General features: G+C 36.8%; 1 protein-coding gene across 1 annotated transcript in view; it reads right to left on the bottom strand.

Annotated features, from left to right (window-relative positions):
- Window positions 1–1,091: 1,091 nt before the first annotated feature.
- Window positions 1,092–22,220, bottom strand: part of FAM171B (family with sequence similarity 171 member B) — a 65,327-nt gene continuing 44,198 nt past the window's right edge. Inside the window, exons 5-8 of the mRNA XM_029225550.1 lie at window positions 14,735–14,905; window positions 11,475–11,591; window positions 5,950–6,073; window positions 1,092–5,704 (exon numbers count right to left, since the gene is read on the bottom strand). Of these exons, the coding sequence (XP_029081383.1) occupies window positions 4,360–5,704; window positions 5,950–6,073; window positions 11,475–11,591; window positions 14,735–14,905 (1,757 nt within the window). The 3' untranslated portion in view covers window positions 1,092–4,359. The remainder of the gene's footprint in view (window positions 5,705–5,949; window positions 6,074–11,474; window positions 11,592–14,734; window positions 14,906–22,220) is intronic.

The raw sequence follows: 22,220 nt of genomic DNA on the forward strand, positions 1-22,220 counted from the left end.
AAAAGGCCAAAAGATGATTTTATGAAGTCTAGATAAAGCAACACTACCATATAGTTTAACATTTTTCCAGCATGTTGTTCAAAGGAAGGGTCCCTGATTAGCTGTCACAATTATCAAGAACTGATGAGTGAAGACTTTTGATAAACTTTTAAAAATACCTACTAACTCCATTCACTTTTTTTCCTGTAGTTCCTACATATCCGTCTTCCCATATTAATTTCCCTTGAGAATGTGATGAACTTCAGTCTTTTTGGAAGCTAAATTTCTGATTGTGATTTATGAAATCTCTTTTCTGTTACAACCAATTCCATGTGAGGTTGGGTCCTGCATGACTCTTCCAGGGGCTGCATCATTTCTATTAAGACTCCACACTCTCCTGGATGGAGACGAGGCCCTGACAAAGGTGGCCATAGCCTGGCTTGCACTTGGGGATCCAAGCGGAAGTGTCTATTTCAACACCAGTGTTGAGGGTCATAATCTCCACTGTGTTTGTGAGTAGATTCAGAGCCCAATTCCCATTAGAACTGACCACAGGTATTTCTAGTACCATATTTATTTAAGTTGTACAAAATGTCTAAAAACATGAAGTCAGGATAATCATTCTAAAAGATATTCTAAAGCCCCAAAATACAGACTGCATGAACTTGGGCATTGTTCAATTAACTGAGCAGAAGGGGTCTTGAAGGAGATCCAGCTCTCTAAGTGTAAACAGCCTTTGTGTCATCATTTAGTCTTTGGTTTAAAGTCAAAAGAAATTTTTTTGCAGGGGCTGTGGGAGGGTGTATTATATCATTTCTCCTTTAGAATATAAAACTGCAACTACCTAAATATCTATCAGATTATCTTGAAAAGTATTCTCATTGAATGGAAAAATAATGTCTATACTCAGCTTTAGTAGTAAAAATGTGAACCTTGGAGAACATGAAATACAAAGAGAAATCAAGTTCATTATATAAACAAAGGGTATTCAAATATGTTTATTTTACTATAGGGAGTGTAATAAAGAAAAAATAATTGAATATCCGCTATATTAAACAACAGTTTAGGGAGGAATGTTTCATAGTTTACCCAAAATAAAACAATGCATCAAGTACATTTTTAGATTTATTTTATTATCTTTACTGAACTATGTTTAACATTTTTCAAATCTTCAGATTGTTAACAGTTTTCAGCAGTAAATATCCTAGTAATGGCACTAAGTACACTGAAATGTGAGATTCCTCTGATGAAAGAATACAAAAGATAGAAACACTTGGAAACAAGAGAGCAAAATGTCAACTCTAGGTCTGAGATGGAAATTAACATAGTCAAATTCTTTACAACTCTAGTACATGGAGAAATGAGTACTTCATTCCCTATAAATGAATATGTAACTTGGAGCTTCACCTTCCTGGGAAGTTTTGAGGGACAAAATTTGACCCACAGACCCCTAAAACTCTATACTATGTATTGATACCAGAGGATTCAAACACATAGAAAGTGATCTGAAAATGACTGCCAAAGCAAAGAAGTGCTTTTATTCCTCAATACTGGTGACCTTCGTGGTATACTGTGTATTATAAAAGGGCATAATCCCTATACAACTGCATAAATGTCATAAAAATGGATTTTATAAATTCAAGATCATAATATGTATTCAAAAATACATATAGCTGTGCTTTAGTAAATGAACCCATCAGTTAATTAAGGGATAATTTTGCCTTTAAGATATATCCAAACTATATATAAAGGATCCACAGATGTTAACAATTTGTGACCAAAATTCTCAAGGTTTTCATTTGCAAAAAACTTAGTTTTCAATTTAAAAATTTTAAGAAAGTTGTGAATATTGCAGGTTTATTATCACTTGGGTTAAGAAAAAGTAGATGGCTTCAGCTTTTTAACGAAATTTGTGAACTACTCACAAATGAGAAGTTACACATTTTGTTTGGATCATTAGAAAAGATAAATTGCCTATACTTCCCAATTGAGAACAGAATGTGCAGTGTATAAAAAAATAAGACTTTATTCTGAAACCAAAAAAAGTATTTCTAGAAAAGCCCTTGGGGATACATCTTCTCATTTCCTTTATACAAGAATGAGTAAGTGGCATACCTGAATGGTATACCCTTATATCAATGTGTGTATTCCATTACCAAGATAAGCGATTAAACATTTTTAAGGGTGGGGAAAATATACACTTAAAATATTGAAGTGCAATATATTACTATATAGTTTCTAACTTCATTCCAACATAAACAATGTATCAATATAAACTGGATTCAAACAATAATTAAACACACAAAGAGATGTCACTTGCATGCAAAATTCATTGTTCCAACGTGAAACACGAGGTCTATATTTTTAATTAATAAAACAGCACATCTGTTTAATTTGGCTAACAGAAAGAAAATGCACATTTAAGAAAGATGTTATCATATCCTTCTAATAAAGCAAATCTATATCAAAGGCACTTCAGCAGAGCACTAACTCCTTAACCTTTTCCAAATCATTTTCATTTATGCCGCTTTTACTACATCTTTCTGTGTAAACCAATAAAAAGCCGCTTCTAATTTTGGACCTTATCACTCCCCCCCCCCCAAAAAAAAGTAAATCTAGGTATTATCCAAAACACTTATCTCTTTCATGGATTGGGGTAGAATATAGCAAACTTTTGCCTAGGTCTTAAATTCTTCGGGTTAATACAGAAAGGTAGGAGTGTTATCTGACATGTTAGATGCTTCAGAAATGGTTGCAGGAAAAAACTGGCTGAAGTCTACTGTCTTGGGGAAAAAGCTGTTGCCTTTTGTTGTATATCTATATAATTTGACTGAAGCTAATGTGGCTAATTTTAGTTCTTTCAACTTGTTTATGTGCCTTGGGTCTCTATGTTGCTTCCAAGTTAATTAGTAGGGCATGAGAAATAAAGCAATTTAGTTTCATTTTTTCCCCAGGGGAAAGGGGAAGCTGCTTCAGACATCTGTCTTTATGGAAATTAAGAAAAATGGGATGAGCTGATTTTAATTAACAAAGAGCTTCATTTTTAGGACATATGAATGATAATTTGGAGTTGAAAACACATTATTAAAAACAGCTGTTGAATGTGTTCACATTGAATTCTTTGCTATGATGAAAAGAAGATGAATATATGACTTCCAAACTTGGAAAAAATGTTATATAACTTAAAGCATTTAAGTGATTTAAGAAAAATCTTTTACTTTTCCCATGAAATTGAAACTGTTTTTCCCAAACATTTTTTATGAATGTCAACTGAAAAAAAAGATCTGGATATACACCTAGTATCATGAAGGTATTTTTGAGTCTCAGGGAAATGGCATTTTTTTTTCTGCTTGACATTTCAGAAAATATTGAAATATTTACTTCCTTTAGCTCCACATATTTTGAGTGTTCAATTCATTGACTTTTTAAATCAAGTTTAATAATGTTTAAGTGACTAAATTTTTTTAAATAGAAGAAATACCTTAAAACTGATTTTAGCCTACATGTATCAGTGAGTCTTAAACTACAAATTGGGGAGGGGGAGGAATGTTTGGGTTTCTTTTTTTTTTTAGATTGGTAAAAAGTTTTCCTTGACAGCTAAGCTCACTTCACTTTTGGTGATGGGGAAGGGGGTAAGAAATTTTAAAATAAAAATTCAGTATCAGGGCATTCATTTCTCAGATTTCTAAATAAACGAACACCTTTTTATTCTGTGACGTTGTATCCAAAAACAACCAAAGAGCTGGCATTTCCCTCTCTAACAACCAAGTAGCTTCTTGCCCATCTTATGTGAGTATGGAATTTACTTTTGGGTTGATAACAATACACATGCTGTTTAAAAAAGAAAATGAGGTTTGGCCTTTGAACTCTAGAATAACATCAATCCAGAATATTTATCAAGTTATTTTCAAGTATAGGCAGTGGAGAACATAATAGTAACATTTCACAAGAATATGATGCCTGAAGAATACAGTTTCATTTCTAAACATTTCACAGGGGTAGTCATCAAAGGAGAAGCAACATTTTTGGAAGCAACTTTAGTAGTACACTTTTCACTGTTATTCTTCAGAGTCAGGACTCAACTTGCTGACTGAGCAACATTTTTGGATAACTAACATCTTGAAGCTATTTTACATTTTGAACTCTTGGATACTTCAAATTCATCACCCAAAAATAAATGAAAAGAATAGGCCAGAAAAAGCATTCCTTGGTATCTTTCTCTCACTACTGAATTACCATTTTACTATTTACTCTGCTTGAGACATGTCCAGGGACCATGAGATTGCTCAGTCTCAACTTCTGCAGAAGTTCATACGGCAGTTTACAACAACAAGCAAGAATAAACAGCACGAGACAGCAGAGACACGACCACTCTTGGTGTTAATTGATGGGAATCAGTGGGCGTTCCTCTCGCTTCTTCCAGATATTAGTCTTGCTATCTTTTTTGACTAGTGGTGGTCTTCCCCTTTTTTTAGTGGGGGATATATTGGCTTCAAAATCTTCAACGGTGCTTTTTCTTCCTGGGGACTCTTCCCCAGGGTGCTCCATGATAGCTCCACTCCCTCCATCTAGGAAGTGCCTTAAAGCTGGGTCCTCAGGGGAGCAGACAGTGGTTCCACTCTCACTACTGCTCAGGTCTAAATCTTCTAAGTAAAGGATCTTAGGCTGATGCATACTTTTGATGAATGTTTTTTCCCTCTCCAGTTTTCTACTTGAGTGGTGCTCATTCATGTCTACCCCAGAGTCCAGACTCGTGTCGTTGCTCTGGGCTCTCTTGCCCTTTTTCAGGTCTATGAAGGAGTGCCTCACTTGTGCGACTGGCTTTCCATCAAGAGACACAAACCAGGCTCTGGGATGGGGGGAGGGCTTTCCTTTGGACAGTTCTAGGAGGGTCTGTTCTGAAATTCCTTGAAGCTCTGATGAAAAGGGAGTCATTACAACAGCTTCATTTAGTGTTCCAGGAACAGAAACAGATTCTAGTAGGCTGTTTGAATACCGGCTCCAATCTGAAGTTTGGGATGGCAAGCTCTGTTGACCTTCGAGCGGGATATTCTCTTCCCTGGCATCTGGAGGCTGTACATGAGAATGCATTGGCATTTTGGGCAATGTCTGTGTAAAGTTCTCTCTATTTACTGGTTCCATCAATTGGCCATAGACTAACTGTCCCTTTCTTGGCAAAGTAGCTGACTTAGCAGTATGTAACTGCTCTGGAGTGGAGAAGAGGTCAGATGTCTGAAGGATGGCAATGGGCTGGCTGTAGATATGCATAAGCTGTTCTGGAATGTGAGAATGCCCATACACATCTTCACTACCTGTGAGATACCTCTTTTCCTCTTGAGCATCACCTAGAGATGAAGATATATTGTTGTTAATATGTTTAGGTTGTTTGGACCCTACATTGGGCTCCAAAGACTGAGCTGGGTTTCTTGAGTAATTATTTTGATTGACTGACAGAAATGAAACATCTTCATTATAGATTTTTAAACTGTCCCGAGTTTTTACCATGGAAACTCTTTCTTCTGCTTCTACCTTTGATGGTTCCTTTTTCTGAAGGTTGTACGAGGAGCTTTTGGCACTGAATAACTGTGACTTGTCCTCGGTTTTTAATGCAACTTTGACTGAACTGATGTGATTTATGTGAGTTGTTGAAGTTGTCTGGTCTCTCTTGAGGACCTCAAGTTTAGTGATATTTCTTTCTCTTTTCTGTGGAGTACCACACTTATCCCTAGAGTAGAAGAGAAGGCAAAAAAATGTTTAAAACTTATCTAGAAGGTTTCATTTTAAAAAAATCGTCTCATAATATGTTTATTAATATATGCAATGCTACTCTAAGAATATATCCATTTTTATTTTAATCTACATATTTTAAAGATCAAACCATTGATTTCTACTAACATTGTAATACACAGAACTGACATGATACTATAACCTGATAGTCTCTGTGTTCATACACATTAATATTGTTCTTACCTGCAATAACAAAGAAGTACAGCAAAAAATCCAATGACAATGACTATTGTTCCTCCTAATATGGCTGAAAGAAACACTGTGTGGTAGGCAGTTATGTCCTTTGAATCTCCATTTATACCTGACCCTAAATGGTTCAAAATAAACAAATAAAGAGAAAATATATTATTTTAGGTCAAATTTTCAATGTCCTATCTTGGGCAAGGCAGACTAAATAAGTGTATACACAGTTGTATTTATTTGCTCCCCTCCCATGGCAGGCTTCCCTGTGGGTGGAGATTACTTTCCCTACCCCCTTTGGGCTTAATCAGTTGACTTGCTCTGCCCAGTGAAATGTGAGCATCTTAAATGAGGCCGCCTGAATGGCCTGTCCTCTTGCTAAGGCCCTCTATTATGTGAATAGTATATCCCAAAGTTTTGCTATTCCTTCAACCTAGGTTCTGGAACGAGAAAAAATGTTGAGCTGAACCAAGCCAAGCCCAACAGTCATGAAGTGAAAGCAACAAACAACTGTTTGCTATCGTTAGCTGCTGAGATAACAGGTTTATTTGTTACTGATGGCTGAGTATTGCAGAAAGTGGCAGCGAGATGCTGAACTGCTGCTATGACAAAACCTAAAATGTGTGACACTGGCTTCCAAGCCAGGCAGTGAGGAAACTGTTGCAGGAGGCAATAAAAATGGTGGCCCAAGCCATGTGGTAGCAAAATATTTGCTGGAATAAACTGGGAGAAAATATTTCTAACGAGAGCTTTGTGCAAAGAGGTTTTGAGATAGAATGTATTGAGTGTTGACTATGAGAATGTATTGAGTGTTGACTATGAGAATGTATTGAGTGTTGACTATGATTAGCTGCATTTGATTAAAAAAGAAATTTTAAAGATAAATTCAAAAAGAATTTGCCAAAGTAAGCAGGGCTGAAAAGGACCAAAGAGAATGCAAAAACTGGGGGACCTGAAGAATTAAAAGTTGCAACTTTTAATTGCAGGCTGGACTCCAGAACAAGATGACGCTATGATCCCAGCAAGCTAAGCCCAGCAGCGGCACAGGTGAGCCATTATTCTTCATGAGCACATATATACAATGAGCACATGTATACAGTGCTGTTGTAATTAGCTTAACTGCAGTAAAAGCAGACTAAGCACTGGGATGATCAGTGCAGGCTATGAATATTCTGCATGAAAATAAATGCAACTTATCTTGAGGTAATGTTTCAACGTCACTAAGACCTAATTTTGCTCAAAAATGTATGTAACAACAACTCTACTGATCAGTATCAACTGGATTTTAATATGTACTCAAGGTGATGAGACATCCGATTTTCTGGTCATCTTGACCATGAGAAGATGTCCAGCATGAAGCTTTCAGCTTCACCAAGGACATTGGAAAGACTAAGGATCATGAGGCCTTTAGATCCTTTAACTTTTGCATCATCTAAGTTGATTAAAGTAATAGTAATATTAAAGGGGATTTGGAGATGCAGTGTTGTGGTTATGCATTCAGACTTTAGAGCCAGAATGCCTGAACTGGAATCCTGGCCTCACCCTTTCTTCCTGTGAGGTATTGGGCAGGCTTCATTTACTTGTGTCTCAGTCCATAACTGTCATACCTCAGCCATGTGGGTTGTTACGAAGATTAAATGGGTCAATACGTATAAATATTTACAACAGTGCTTAGCACATGATAAGCACTCAGTAAGTGTTAGCTATATTATACCACTGTTGTTAAATGAAACATCAAGGTTATAGAACAGGCACTTCAGTATTGACCATGCTTTCCTATATGGTAATTGATAATAAAATGTTTATCATATTGAATAGGCAACCAAGCACAGCATCGCACAATATGAAATTTCTTCAAACAAAAAAGAGATAAGAGTAACAATTCTACCTACAGATTCTTATTCAGGATCCAGAGCTGCAACAGAGTAAAGTTCGGCTATTAACTGGGTGAAATTCAACTTCTTCTCCAAAAGAATATTGAATATATATTTCCACAATAGAGTCATGCTAACAATTTTCACTCCACAGAATTCCAACAGGACTCACTTTTGGAATTAAGAGGCTGACATTGTTGCATTTGTCCCAAATCTTATATGTATGACAATAGCAAAAAAGCATACATCTGCATGTGTGTGTGGGCACACTGGGTGTATATGCGCATGCCCAAAAGGGGTTAGAAAGGTAGAAAATTATAATATATTTTCATTCAAATATACCTGAAAATGCATATTTAAAAAAAGTAATGGTACTTGTTTAATAAATTCTATACTCAGCCACCTACTTACCTGTAGCAATCTGTGAAAAACCAATTGATTTTAATTTCTTGCACTTAAACAGATTTCTAGAATTCCTTGAAAAAATATTAAGATTTACTTTAAAAACAGATTTAGTATATTATTAACCAAATTATAACTAAAGTAGCTCTAGCACACCAGACACTAACTGGTCCATCATAGGACCAATTTTGAGTTTACTGTAACACTCGCATCCTAAAATGTTTAGGGACATTAGTGATCCTCATATCCAACTTCCGCAATTTAGAAAAAAGAAAACTAATACTCAGATGGGTAAGTACCTATTTCAAGCTTACCCTGTTAATTACTGTCAAAGCCAGAACTACAGTCAAGTTATCAAGTTATCCATATTTCTCGTATGGATTTTTCAAAACCATCACTAGAAGGTATCTAATTCAAACTGAACGGGAATCCCACACTTCTATGTTAGTACTCTGATTCACACAAAATCGTTCCTGACATATAAGCTAAAACAAAACTTCCACCTATTTTAGAAAATTATTTCAACTTTTATAATTGATAGTCATCTTGTATAGATTGGTTGCTTCAGGTATATTTTCAGTGGAAAGCACACTTCTCTATAAAACTCAAGTGCCCCTTAGGTCATTTTTATTAGAAATGAAAGAACTTGGATTTAGCTGAAGTATTAAATATTGTTCTTTTTCATCTTTTCATCATTTTATAGTTGCAAATCTAGAATGGGATATGGTCAGAGAGCTGGCAAGACCGCATGATAGTTTTGCACCATGAAAAACAAAAGTAATCACCCTCTGGTTTCTGAATAAATCTCATAAGCACTAAGTTCAAACAAAAACAGAACATCCTCTTGATCGTAATGGTTAATATTAATAGCTCATATTTCTTCTATTGAAATACTAAATTTTAGCTTCAATGAAAAAAAGTCTTGTTACCTTGCATGGTTTAAAATTCAAAGGTTGTCAAATGTAAAATGAAAATATCAAACTATTTTTAAAATTGCAGAAAAAAATCAAAGCCTAACAAAGTTAGCAGATAAATTGCTAACAAAGTTAGCAGATAAACTGCTACAGAGAAATGTATGTAAAATATCATCCACATCCTGGATCACGGTGTGCACTGGGACTATTCCTGAACAGCATGAAATAGCCAGGTTGCAGCTGCCTTTCAGCTGGGAACCAAGACACTAGATAAACCAAAAGAATTTTCTCTGACACATGATTAAAGATGAAGGAATGACATATGCATTTGGCTTTCACACTTTCCCTAAACTTTACTAAAATGACACTGAAAGCTTTGTTTTTCTTTTTGTATATTATTTTTTTTCATCTTGATTGGAGTACACTTGCTTTACAATGCTGTGTTAGTTTCTGCTGTATAACAAAGTGAATCAGCTATATGTATCCATATATCCCTATATCGCCTCCCTCTTGACCCTCCCTCCCACCCTCCCTATCCCACCCCTCTAGGTGGTCACAAAGCACCGAGCTGATCTCCCTGTGCTATGCAGCTGCTTCGCACTAGCTAGCTACCTTACGTTTGGTAGTGTATATATGTCCATGCCTCTCTCTCGCTTTGTCACAGCTTACCCTCCCCCCTCCCTGTGTCCTCAAGTCCATTCTCTACGTCTGCATCTTTATTCCTGTCCTGCCCCTAGGTTCTTCAGAAACTTTTTTTTTTTTTTTTTTAGATTCCATATATGTGTGTTACCATACGGTATTTGTTTTTCTCTTTCTGACTGACTTCACTCTGTATGACAGACTCTAGGTCCATCTGCCTTGCTACAAATAACTCAATTTCATTTCTTTTTATGGCTGAGTAATATTCCATTGTATATATGTGCCATCTTCTCTATCCATTCATCTGTTGATGGACACTTAGGTTGCTTCCATGTCCTGGCTATTGTAAATAGTGCTGCAATGAACATTGTGGTACATGACTCTTTTTGAATTATGGTTTTCTCAGGGTATATGCCCAGTAGTGGGATTGCTGGGTCGTATGGTAGTTCTACTTGTAGTTTTTTAAGGAACCTCCATACTGTTCTCCATAGTGGCTGTAACAATTTACATTCCCACCAACAGTGCAAGAGGGTTCCCTTTTCTCCACACCCTCTCCAGCATTTATTGTTTGTAGACGTTTTGATGATGTTTTGTTTTTATAAATAGACAAAAACCCATAGGTTAAGGCAGACTGAGATAAGAGACAAGAGCAACAAGATGCCGACTGCTGGAAAGTTGACTTAGCAGAGCTGGCGGCAGGGAAAGCCAAGAATTTATACCAGTGAACTCCCAGATGCCCTAGAAAGTGGTAGCAGGTCCATGAGGCAACCAGTCTACACTACAGTAGGTCAGAGTATTTCTTTTTTTAAGATGAATTAATGGATGAAACATGCAATGTTTGAGTATTTTGAGATAGAAATCCTACATCTTGAGTTGTGTTTAAGTACAAAGTAAATAGATAATTTGATACCATGTTAAATCTAGGAAAAATGAAATACTTATTTCTCCTAGAATATGAATAGGCCATTCCTAGCAGATAGCTCTTGGTTTTTGTCCACCTCCTGTGCATATGTCAGGCCACTCTCTATTTGAGCTATCACTTGTCTTATCTCGGAAACAGTCTGGGGACACTATTATTCAACAGCCCCTCCTCCTCCCCACCGCAGACCCACCAAGGAGAATGCTCACGACCTAAGTCTGGGCCCATCTAAATTCCACATCTCTAGAAAGATCAGGAACAGTATGAGGAAAGGACTGCAAAGGGTTAGTATCAGCTGTTATGAAGCAGCAGTCTTCCAAAGACAGTCAAGTAGGTCTGCTAACTGGGCCCTCTAGGATTCCTGCCTTTTATAATCTGCTTCGTCAGCTTTCCCTAGGATTCTGCAAACTCCCTATATCCTAACACATTTTTTTAATTATCTAAAATCTATTCCTGTTTTTTGCAACCAAAAACTCTAACTGATCTGGGTGGAATTTATTCATAAAAAGTAAACTAAGGAAATTCTTGATTTGAATACACTTCATACTTCAGATTCATCAGATATTACAGCTACAAAGGACCTTCGAGTTCATGGAATTTAATCTTTCCTGATACGCATGGAAAAAATAAAATAAAGCTGAGATCAAGAGACTAAAAGCTTTTTCCAGTGTCATACAGTAAGTGGCAATGCTCAGAATAAAATAGGAATCTCCTAATATCAATTTCAGCATGACTATTTGGACTTTTTAAAATTTACTCTTTGTTTCATTTTTACCATACCTCTAGTTCCTGGAAGTGGAGCTGCTATCCAGTAGCCCAAATGAGGTGCCTCGTATGTCCAAATTAAATGATTGTTATATTCCTTGACCATTCCCCCGCCATGATTTACCCAAGCACCTACAAAGGAAGGCAAGTAAAAAATACTAATCAATTCGTTTATATATCTTTAATGCTGATAGGAGTTTGCTGATAGTCATGTGTAGAATACTTTGCAGGACTTTTTCAAAGATTATGAAAACTGTGGCAATATATTATCATGGGATAATATATATATATTACATCATAATACAGTACATATTATATTAAATAGAATAATTTGATTTGTTAAGACTAAAGGAAATAAAATCAATACTAATAAACTAAGGATATAGATCTATTTAGGGAAATCATGACTCCAAATAATGTCTACATTGTGCATATTGAGATATGTCTTAATAAGAATGTGAGTAATTAAATCCAAATTTATCAACAGGTGGTTGTTACCTATTCTGGGATTCTGATTAAACACTTATAGTCTATGTTTTATGGCCTTATTGTTTATTAAATACTGTTTTGTTCTAGTACTGCTGGCATAGCTCTTTTAGAGCTCAATTTTTTAAAACTTTTTAAAAAATGCTATTCGGATTCAATTAAATGTTATCCACAGAAAAAAGCATTCAGTAAAGCCAGTATCTTTTATGAAGTCCAGCATAACAAAGCTATTTATAAGTTTGGTGTATAGTTGTATTTGGTTTATTGGTTCCTTGTAATGATGTATATCTATAACATGTAAAACAGTGTTTTTAATAAGGTAGACAAACTTGGAATTATCAGAATAAGTCAACCTACTGCTTTTTAAATAGTTACATTAAAACATTAAAACTAAGCATTACGTATGTGACAAATTAATTCAAAAATTTTGCCACTGGAAGGTACATTAGAGACAAAAGCCTTTTTCAGGAGAAACAATCAGAAAGCAGAACTCAAAGAAGATATTCTTCTTTAAAGTGTCTTAAAACAATTCTCTCATTCAACAAATTAGGAAATTGAGGCCGGAATAAATTAAGTGATTTGTTCAAAATCACACTGCTGGTAAATGGACCAGAATCCAGGTCTTAGAGCTCTTAATCCAATGTTTAACAGTAGTATACCACTGTGACATTGTGATTTATAATAAGAAATATATGTGTGGTCTTAATCCCCAGTCCTGGCACAGAGCTCCTAAAACCTCGGAATTTCCTATGTGATAAGGTTTGTTGTTCATAACAAGCTGCTTTCAATGACACCTGAGTTTATGTTAATGAGGTGAATTTTGGAAAGTCCCTGTGGATAGGAGGCTGGTTGCCAGAGGAGCCAACCACGTGATCAGAGTTGGACCTTTCATCCCCACCCCTACGCACCCCTGTAGAGGAGGAAGAGGGGCTGGAGCTTGAACTCAATCACCAGTGTTCAATGATTTAATCAAGCATGCTTACATAATAAGGCCTCCATAAAAATCCCTGAACTCCAGGGTTTAGAGAGCAGAGTTGGTGAACACGTGGAGGTGCTGGGAGGGTGGAGCACCCAGAGGAGAGAGCACTGAAGCTCCAGGCCCTTTCTCCCATACCTTGCCCTGTGCATCTCCTCCATCTGGCTATTACCAAGTCGTACCCTTCTATAACAAACTGATAATCTAGTTAGTAAACTGTCTTCCTGTGAGCTGTTCTAGCAAGTTATCAAACTCGAGGAGAGGGTCATGGGAACCTCCAATTTATAGCCAGCTGGGCAGAAGCATGGGTGACAAGCTGGACTTGCAACTGGCCTCTTGAGTTGGGGGCTGCAGGACTGAGCCCTTAACCTGTAGGATCTGACACTAACTCCAGGTAGAGAGTGTCTAAATTGAATGAAATTTTAGGACACTTATTAGCTCGTGTTAAGAGTCCTGCTTGGTACAGAAAAAACACCCTCACATTTGGTGACCAGAAGTGAAGTTTTAGAAGAAGAGTTTGTCCCTTACAACTACCATTGTTACTTATATAGTTTCCAGTCTTTCTTAAACAATAATATATCCATGTTTTTATCTTCTATAGTGAACATGTGTGTGTTTGTGCCTCACTACCTACCCTTCCAGTTACAGTGAAACCTCATTCCAGATCTCCTTTGAGGATCTACTGCTCCCTATTCTCAGTCCACATGACTAGTTTAGGGCTCCAATCCCAGTTCCAACACATGACTTAAGCCTAAATAAATTTGTGCAATCTATTTGCAGACCACAAAGATTGGTTCCAAGATGGGCATGCAAACCCCATTCTACAAATGCAGTGAATCCAAGGGCTTAGGTAATAGCTACTAGGAAAGAATTTCTCTTTCCGTTGGACTTTAACCTGGGTAGTATAAAGTGAGAGCACCTACAGCCTTCTTGACACTCAGAAGGGAAATCCTATTCCAGAAAGGTATCAACACAGGAAACAGATGAGAAAGAAATCAAGTCCTGCAAAACTGTCTAGGTTGTGTAACATGACTTAACCCAAGACAGTTCTACCCCTGGACCCAGTTTTGGACTGATCATCTTTTCTTGTTTTTGTTTTTTGGTAAAGATTCCCACCTTATTTACATGGAAACACAAGAAAACCAAGAGAAGCAGAAGGGAAAAAAAGTGCATCCAGCTGCTATTTAGGAGGCTAAACTCAGGGAACCAAATTGGTACGAAAGTTTTTTTTTGGAAAATAATCTCTCTACTCTCTCTCTCTCTCCCTCTCTCTCTCTCTCTATAAATATAATACACATACATATATACACACACATACATATAAAAAACAGTGTTATTTTCATGAAATTAGCATATATTTATGAATTGCTTTAGCCAAGCTTTTATATATAACTTCATATTTCCTATCAAAACAAAAATAAACTCATTAGAGCAGAAATAATTTTAAAAATTTTATTTCTGCTCAAAATATAAAAACATGGGAATATGAGTAAATAATGCTATCTTAAAATGTAACAGTGATATCCTTTTCCCACAATTGTATTGTTTTAATCAAAGTAGGGTCACTTTTCGTCATTAACAAAGTGCTTAAAATTATAATATTACTGATTTAGTACTCTACTAAAGATAAAACATTAAAATATAAATATTTTAATGTTTTAAATAATGCATATTAAAATTTAATATTGTATATAAAATATAGAAATTTTATTTGTCAATTATACCTTAATAAAGATGAAAAATTAAATAAAAATATAGAAACATATTTCTAAAATATTCAAATATTCAGAACGTTTTCACCTAGCTCACATACCTGTGTTCATATCAAATGTCCAGGCAGGTATGTGATCCCCTGCACTTATACCATTTGTACGTAGAAGTGGGAGAGAAATCTGAATAGAGCCATCCACCTTTAATTCTTTTCCTCCAGAATATATTTTCACACATATTGCAGCAAGAGGAGTCAGTTCATTGCCTTCAAAACCTAAAAACAGAAGACAGTTCATTAAAATCATATGTAAAACACAAACTGTAGTTGTGTATTAACAACAGACTAATATGGGCCTAAAATATCTAGTTCCTCTATTTCACCCAGGGTTATCCATTTTAATATCAAATAGATACTGGATTCTACTTAAGGATTTTTAAAGTATATAATATATCATAAATAAATGCTATACTTATGTAACATTGACAAATCAGTATGAGCCTAAAGATCAAATTCTGAGTCCTCTGATTTAAGGTCACTGGAATCTAATTCAATGTTTTTAAAAACCCACAAAACCAACAGGAAGGCTGCCTCTCTGAGGGGGAGACATTTGAGCAGTGGCCAAATGAGAAGGTGCCATCCATGAAGAGACCTCAGAGAAGAGCCTTCCAGGCAGAAGAAACCAGCACAAAGCTCCCAAATCGGAAGTGATCTTGGCATGTGTAAGAAAGAAAGAAGCCTGGAGGTCAGAGAGAGATGGAAATAGCATAGCGCCTTGGAGGCCATCGAAAGGAATCCTTATTATCGCTGCCACCGAATCTGGTATATGTCTTCAGTTATCAGACAGGGCAACCAATGGCTTATTGGAAATTTTCTGTTAAATGTAAGAGAATTAACCTTTGCAAACGTCCTGAAACTCTAACCATAAGGTAAGCAAAATAATGCCATACATATTCTGTAGACTAGTTGCACTGGTCAGTAATGCACTGTAAAACGTACTATGTAATCTGTAAGTAATTATAATCTCTTTAATCAAACTATTTATAAAGCCAACTGGCTTTCTTAACTCCACCCCTCAGTTTTATACAGCTGGTGGCTTCACATAGTGAATGCAGCTGAAACTGATGAAATCAGCATCCCACCGTTTGGGATAAGGCCAACTCAAAGAAGAAAGAAAAAAGAGTCTGAAAAACAATGAGGAGGAAACTTTCACAAAGAATTTTCATACTCGTAGAGCTCTAGAACCGTACAATCCAGTAGAGTAGCCAGAAGCAGCATGCAGCAATTTAAATTTAAATGAAATGAGCAATACAGTTTCTCAGTGCACTGGTTATGTGTCAAGAGCTCAACAGCCACATGTGGCTCAGCAGCTACCAGACTGGGCAGAGCAGAACACTCCCATTTGGCAGCACAGCTCTAGAACTTTGAAAATGTTAGCAGCATTCTCAGGACAATTGAAATGTTTAATGAATAATCTCAAAAGCAGGTGGTAAAGGAATGCTGAAGGGCAGAGCACATTATGACTCCTTCCCACTGAATCTAATGAGTGTTGTTCATAAAAACCCTCCAATGCACCATGAGCTTCATTTGCAATAGTGTATATATTGGTACCATTCTTGTGATGTTTTTATTTTGAAAGCATCCTGTAACTTACAACTGGAAAACTTTGGCAGGTATCTTAGATTGGCTTCCTCAAGAAGCAAACCCTGAAATAACAATATGGAGGAAGCACCCACGAGGGAATGGAGGAGTAACACAGAAGAAGGAAGCCAACACAGGATGTGTTAATGAACAGGTGTGTATGCGTTATGTGCTCTTTATCTGTCATTGGTTGAGAGCTTGCCCCTTGTGAGGGCCAAGTCTGCATCCTGGACCAGGGAATGCCCTTAGGCAGAGTCACAGATGTGTGCAGTAGGAAACATAGGCTTGTAACAGAAGACAGGGTCATCTGGCTGGGGTATCAACAGCATCAGCTACAGCAAGTTAGGAAAAAAAAGCAAAAAAAAGCCTATCTAACCATGACATCTATATGCTTATTACTCTAATTTCTGACTACTCCCCAAACGATATGGACCAAAAATTTGACTCAAAGGAAACCATAAAAATTACATATTGTCTGAGGTGATTTTAAAAACAGTGGAATAAATAGAAGTTAAAAAAAATAATTGCCAGGGGACGTTCAAGATGGCGGAGGAGTTAAGATGTGGAGATCACCTTCCTCCCCACAAATACATCAAAAATACATCTACATGTATGTAACAACTCGTACAGAACACCTACTGAATGCTGGCAGAAGACCTCAAACTTCCCAAAAGGCAAGAAACTGCCCACGTACCTGGCCGTGTCGCTAACAGGGTCTTGGTGATCTGTCCTGGTGTCAGGCCTGAGCCTCTGAGGTGGGAGAGCCAAGCTCAGGACATTGGTCCGCCAGAGACCTCCTGGCCCAGCCTCATGTAATATCAATCAGCAAGCGCTCTCCCAGAGATCTCCATCTTAACGCTAAGACCCAGCTCCACTCAATGACCAGCAAGCTACAGTGCTGAACTCCCCATGCCAAACAACTAGCCAGACAGAAACACAACCCCACCCATTAGCAGAGATGCTGCCTAAAATCATAATAAGTTCACAGACACCCCACAACACACCACCGGACGCAGTCTTGCCCACCAGAAAGACAAGATCCAGCCTTATCCACCAGAACACAGGCACCAGTCCCCTCCACCAGGAAGCCTACACAACCCACTGAACCAACCTTACCCACGGGGGGAAGACACCAAAAACAATGGGAACTACAAACCTGCAGCCTGTGAAAAGGAGACCCCAAACACAGTAAGATAAGCAAAAGGAGAAGACAGAGAAATACACAGCAGGTGAAGGAGCAAGGTAAAAACCCACCAGACCAAACAAATGAAGATGAAATAGGCAGTCTACCTGAAAAAGAATACAGAGTAATGACAGTAAAGATGATCCAAAATCTTGGAAGTAGAATGGAGAAAATACAAGAAACGTTTAACAAGGACCTAGAAGAACTAAAGAGCAAACAAACAGTGATGAACAACACAATATATGAAATTAAAAATTCTCTAGAAGGAATCAATAGCAGAATAACTGAGGCAGAAGAATGGATAAGTGACTTGGAAGATAAAATAGTGGAAATAACTACCACAGAGAAGAATAAAGAAAAAAGAATGAAAAGAACTGAGGACAGTCTCAGAGACCTCTGGGACAACAATAAATGCACCAACATTCGAATTATAGGGGTCCCAGAAGAAGAGAAAAAGAAAGGGACTGAGAAAATATTTGAAGAGATTATAGTTGAAAACTTCCATAATATAGGAAAGAAAATAGTCAATCAAGTCCAGGAAGCACAGAGAGTCCCATACAGGATAAATCCAAGGAGAAATGCGCCAAGAGACATATTAATCAAACTATCAAAAAATTAATACACAGAAAAAATATTAAATGCAGCAAGGGAAAAACAACAAATAACACACAAGAGAATCCCCATAAGGTTAACAGCTGAGCTTTCAGCAGAAACTCTGCAAGCCAGAAGGGAGTGGCAGGACATATTTAAAGTGATGAAAGGGAAAAACCTACAACCAAGATTACTCTACCCAACAAGGATCTCATTCACATTTGATGGAGAAATTAAAACCTAAGAGAATTCACCACCAACAAACCAGCTTTACAACAAATGCTAAGGGAACTTCTCTAGGCAGGAAACACAAGAGAGGAAAAGACCTACAATAACAAACCTAAAACAATTAAAATGGTAATAGGAACATACACATCAATAATTACCTTAAATGTAAATGGATTAAATGCTCCAACCAAAAGACACAGACTGGCTGAATGGATACAAAAACAAGACCCGTATGTATGCTGTCTACAAGAGACCCATTTCAGACCTAGGGACACATACAGACTGAAAGTGAGGGGATGGAAAAAGATATTCTATGCAAATGGAAATCAAAAGAAAGCTGGAGTTGCAATTCTCATATCAGACAAGATAGACTTTAAAACAAAGACTATTACAAGAGACAAAGAAGGACACTGCATAATGATCAAGGGATCAATCCAGGAAGAAGATATAACAATTGTAAATATTTATGCACCCAACATAGGAGCACCTCAATATATAAGGCAAATACTAACAGCCATAAAAGGGGAAATTGACAGTAACACAATCATAGTAGGGGACTTTAACACCCCACTTTCACCAATGGATAGATCATCCAAATTAAAATAAATAAGGAAACACTAGCTTTAAATGATATATTAAACAAGATGGACTTAATTGATATTTATAGGACATTCCATCCAAAAACAACAGAATACACTTTCTTCTCAAGTGCTCATGGGACATTCTCCAGGGTAGATCATATCTTGGGTCACAAATCAAGCCTTGGTAAATTTAAGAAAATTGAAATAGTATCAAGTATCTTTTCTGACCACAATGCTATGAGACTAGATATCAATTACAGGAAAAAAATCTGTAAAAAATATAAACACATGGAGGCTAAACAATACGTTATTAAATAACCAAGAGATCACGGAAGAAATCAAAGAGGAAATCAAAACATACCTAGAAACAAATGACAATAAAAACATGATGACCGAAAACCTATGGGATGGAGCAAAAGCAGGTCTAAGAGGGAAGTTTATAGCAATACAATCCTACCTCAAGAAACAAGAAAAATCTCAAGTAAACAACCTAACCTTACACCTAAAGCAAGTACAGAAAGAAGAACAAAAAAACCCCAAAGTTAACAGAAGAAATCATAAAGATCATATCATAAATAAATGAAAAAGAAATGAAGGAAACGATAGCAAAGATCAATAAAACTAAAAGCTGGTTCTTTGAGAAGATAAACAAAATTGATAAACCATTAGCCAGACTCATCAAGGAAAAAAGGGAGAAGACTCAAATCAACAGAATTAGAAATGAAAAGGAGAAGTAAAAACTGACACTGCAGAAATACAAAGGATCATGAGAGATTAATGCATGCAACTAATTACATGCCAATAAAATGGACAACCTGGAAGAAATGGACAAATTCTTAGAAAAGCACAACCTTCCGAGACTGAATCAGGAAGAAATAGAAAATATAAACAGACCAATCACAAGCACTGAAATTGAAACTGTGATTAAAAATCTTCCAACAAACAGAAGCCCAGGACCAGATGACTTCACAGGGGAATTCTATCAAACATCACAGAAGAGTTAACACCTGTCCTTCTCAAACTCTTCCAAAATACAGCAGAGGGAGGAACACTCCCAAACTCATTCTGTGAGGCCACCATCACCCTGATACCAAAACCAGACAAAGATATCACAAAGAAAGAAAACTACAGGCCAATATCACTGATAAACATAGATGCAAAAATTCTCAACAAAATACTAGCAAACAGAATACAACAGCACATTAAAAGGATCATACACCATGATCAAGCGGAGTTTATCCCAGGAATGCAAGGATTCTTCAATATATGCAAATCAATCACTGTGATAAACCATATTAACAAACTGAAGGAGAAAAACCATACGATCATCTCAATAGATGCAGAGAAAGCTTTCGACAAAATTCAACACCCATTTATGAGAAAAACCCTGCAGAAAGTAGGCATAGAGGGAACTTACCTCAACATAATAAAAGCCATATATGACAAACCCACGGCCAACATCGTTCTCAATGGTGAAAAACTGAAACCATTTCCACTAAGATCACGAACAAGACAAGGTTGCCCACTCTCACTGCTATTATTCAACATAGTTTTGGAAGTTTAAGCCACAGCAATCAGAGAAGAAAAAGAAATGAAAGGAATACAAATTGGAAAGGAAGAAGTAAAACTGTCACTGTTTGCAGATGACATGATACTATACACAGAGAATCCCAAAGATGCTACCAGAAAACTACTAGAGCTAATCAATGATTTGGTAAAGTAGCAGGATACAAAATTAATGCACAGCAATCTCCTGCATTCCTATACACTAATGATGAAAAATCTAAAAGAGAAATTAAGGAAACACTCCCACTTACCACTGCAACAAAATACCTAGGAATAAGCCTACCTAAGTAAACAAAAGACCTGTATGCAGAAAACTATAAGACACTGATGAAAGAAATTAAAGATGATACCAACAAATGGAGAGTTATACCATGTTCTTGGATTGGAAGAGTCAACATTGTGAAAATGACTCTACTACCCAAAGCAATCTACAGATTCAATGCAATCCCTATCAAACTATCAATGGCATTTTTCACAGAACTAGAACAAAAAATTTCACAATTTGTATGGAAACACAAAAGACCCCCAATAGCCAAAGCAATCTTGAGAAAGAGTATCAGAGCTGGAGGATTCAGGCTCCCTGACTTCAGACTATACTACAAAGCTACAGTAATCAGGATAGTATGGTACTGGCACAGAAACAGAAAGATAGATCAATGGAACAGGACAGAAAGCCCAGAGATAAAGCCACGCACATATGGTCACCTTATCTCTGATAAAGGAGGCAAGAATATACAATGGAGATAGACAACCTCTTCAATAAGTGGTGCTGGGAAAACTGGACAGCTACATGTATAAGAATGAAATTAGAACACTCCCTAACACCATACACAAAAATAAGCTCAAAATGGATTAAAGACCTAAATGTAAGGCCAGACACTATCAAACTCTTAAGAGGAAAACTAGGCAGAACACTCCATGACATAAATCACAGCAAGGTCCTTTTTGACCCACCTCCTAGATAAATGGAAATAAAAACAAAAATAAATGGGGCCTAATGTAACTTAAAAGCTTTTGCACAGCAAAGGAAAGCATAAACAAGACCAAAAGACAACCCTCAGAATGGGAGAAAATATTTGCAAATGAAGTAACTGACAAAGGATTATTCTCCAAAATTTACAAGCAGCTCATGCAGCTCAATATCAAAAAAACAAACAACCCAATCCAAAAATGGGCTGAAGACCTAAATCAACATTTCTCCAAAGAAGATATACAGATTGCCAACAAACACATGAAAGGATGCTCAACATCACTAATCATGAGAGAGATGCAAATCAAAACTACAATGAAGTTTCAGCTCACACCGGTCAGAATGCCCATCATCAAAAAATCTACAAATGATAGATGCTGGAGAGGGTGTGGAGAAAAGGGAACCCTCTTGCACTGTTGGTGGGAATGTAAATTGATACAGCCACTGTGGAGAACAGTACGGAGGTTCCTTAAAAAACTAAAATAGAACTACCATACAACCCAGCAATCCCACTACTGGGCATATACCCTGAGAAAACCATAATTCAAAAAGAGTCATGTAGCACAATGTTCACTGCAGCACTATTTACAATAGCCAGGACATGGAAGCAACCTAAGTGTTCACTGACAGATGAATGGATAAAGAAGATGTGGTGCATATATACAATGGAATATTACTCAGCCATAGAAAGAAATGAAATTGAGTTATTTGTAGTGAGGTGGATGGACCTAGAGACTGTCATACAGAGTGAAGTAAGTCAGAAAGAGTAAAACAAATATCGTATGCTGACACATATATATGGAATCTAAAAAAAAAAAAAAAAAAAAAAGG

Source organism: Monodon monoceros, unplaced genomic scaffold (assembly GCF_005190385.1).
Source record: "Monodon monoceros isolate NGI ecotype Baffin Bay Population unplaced genomic scaffold, NGI_Narwhal_1 Super_Scaffold_16, whole genome shotgun sequence".
Taxonomy (NCBI): Eukaryota; Metazoa; Chordata; class Mammalia; order Artiodactyla; family Monodontidae; genus Monodon; species Monodon monoceros.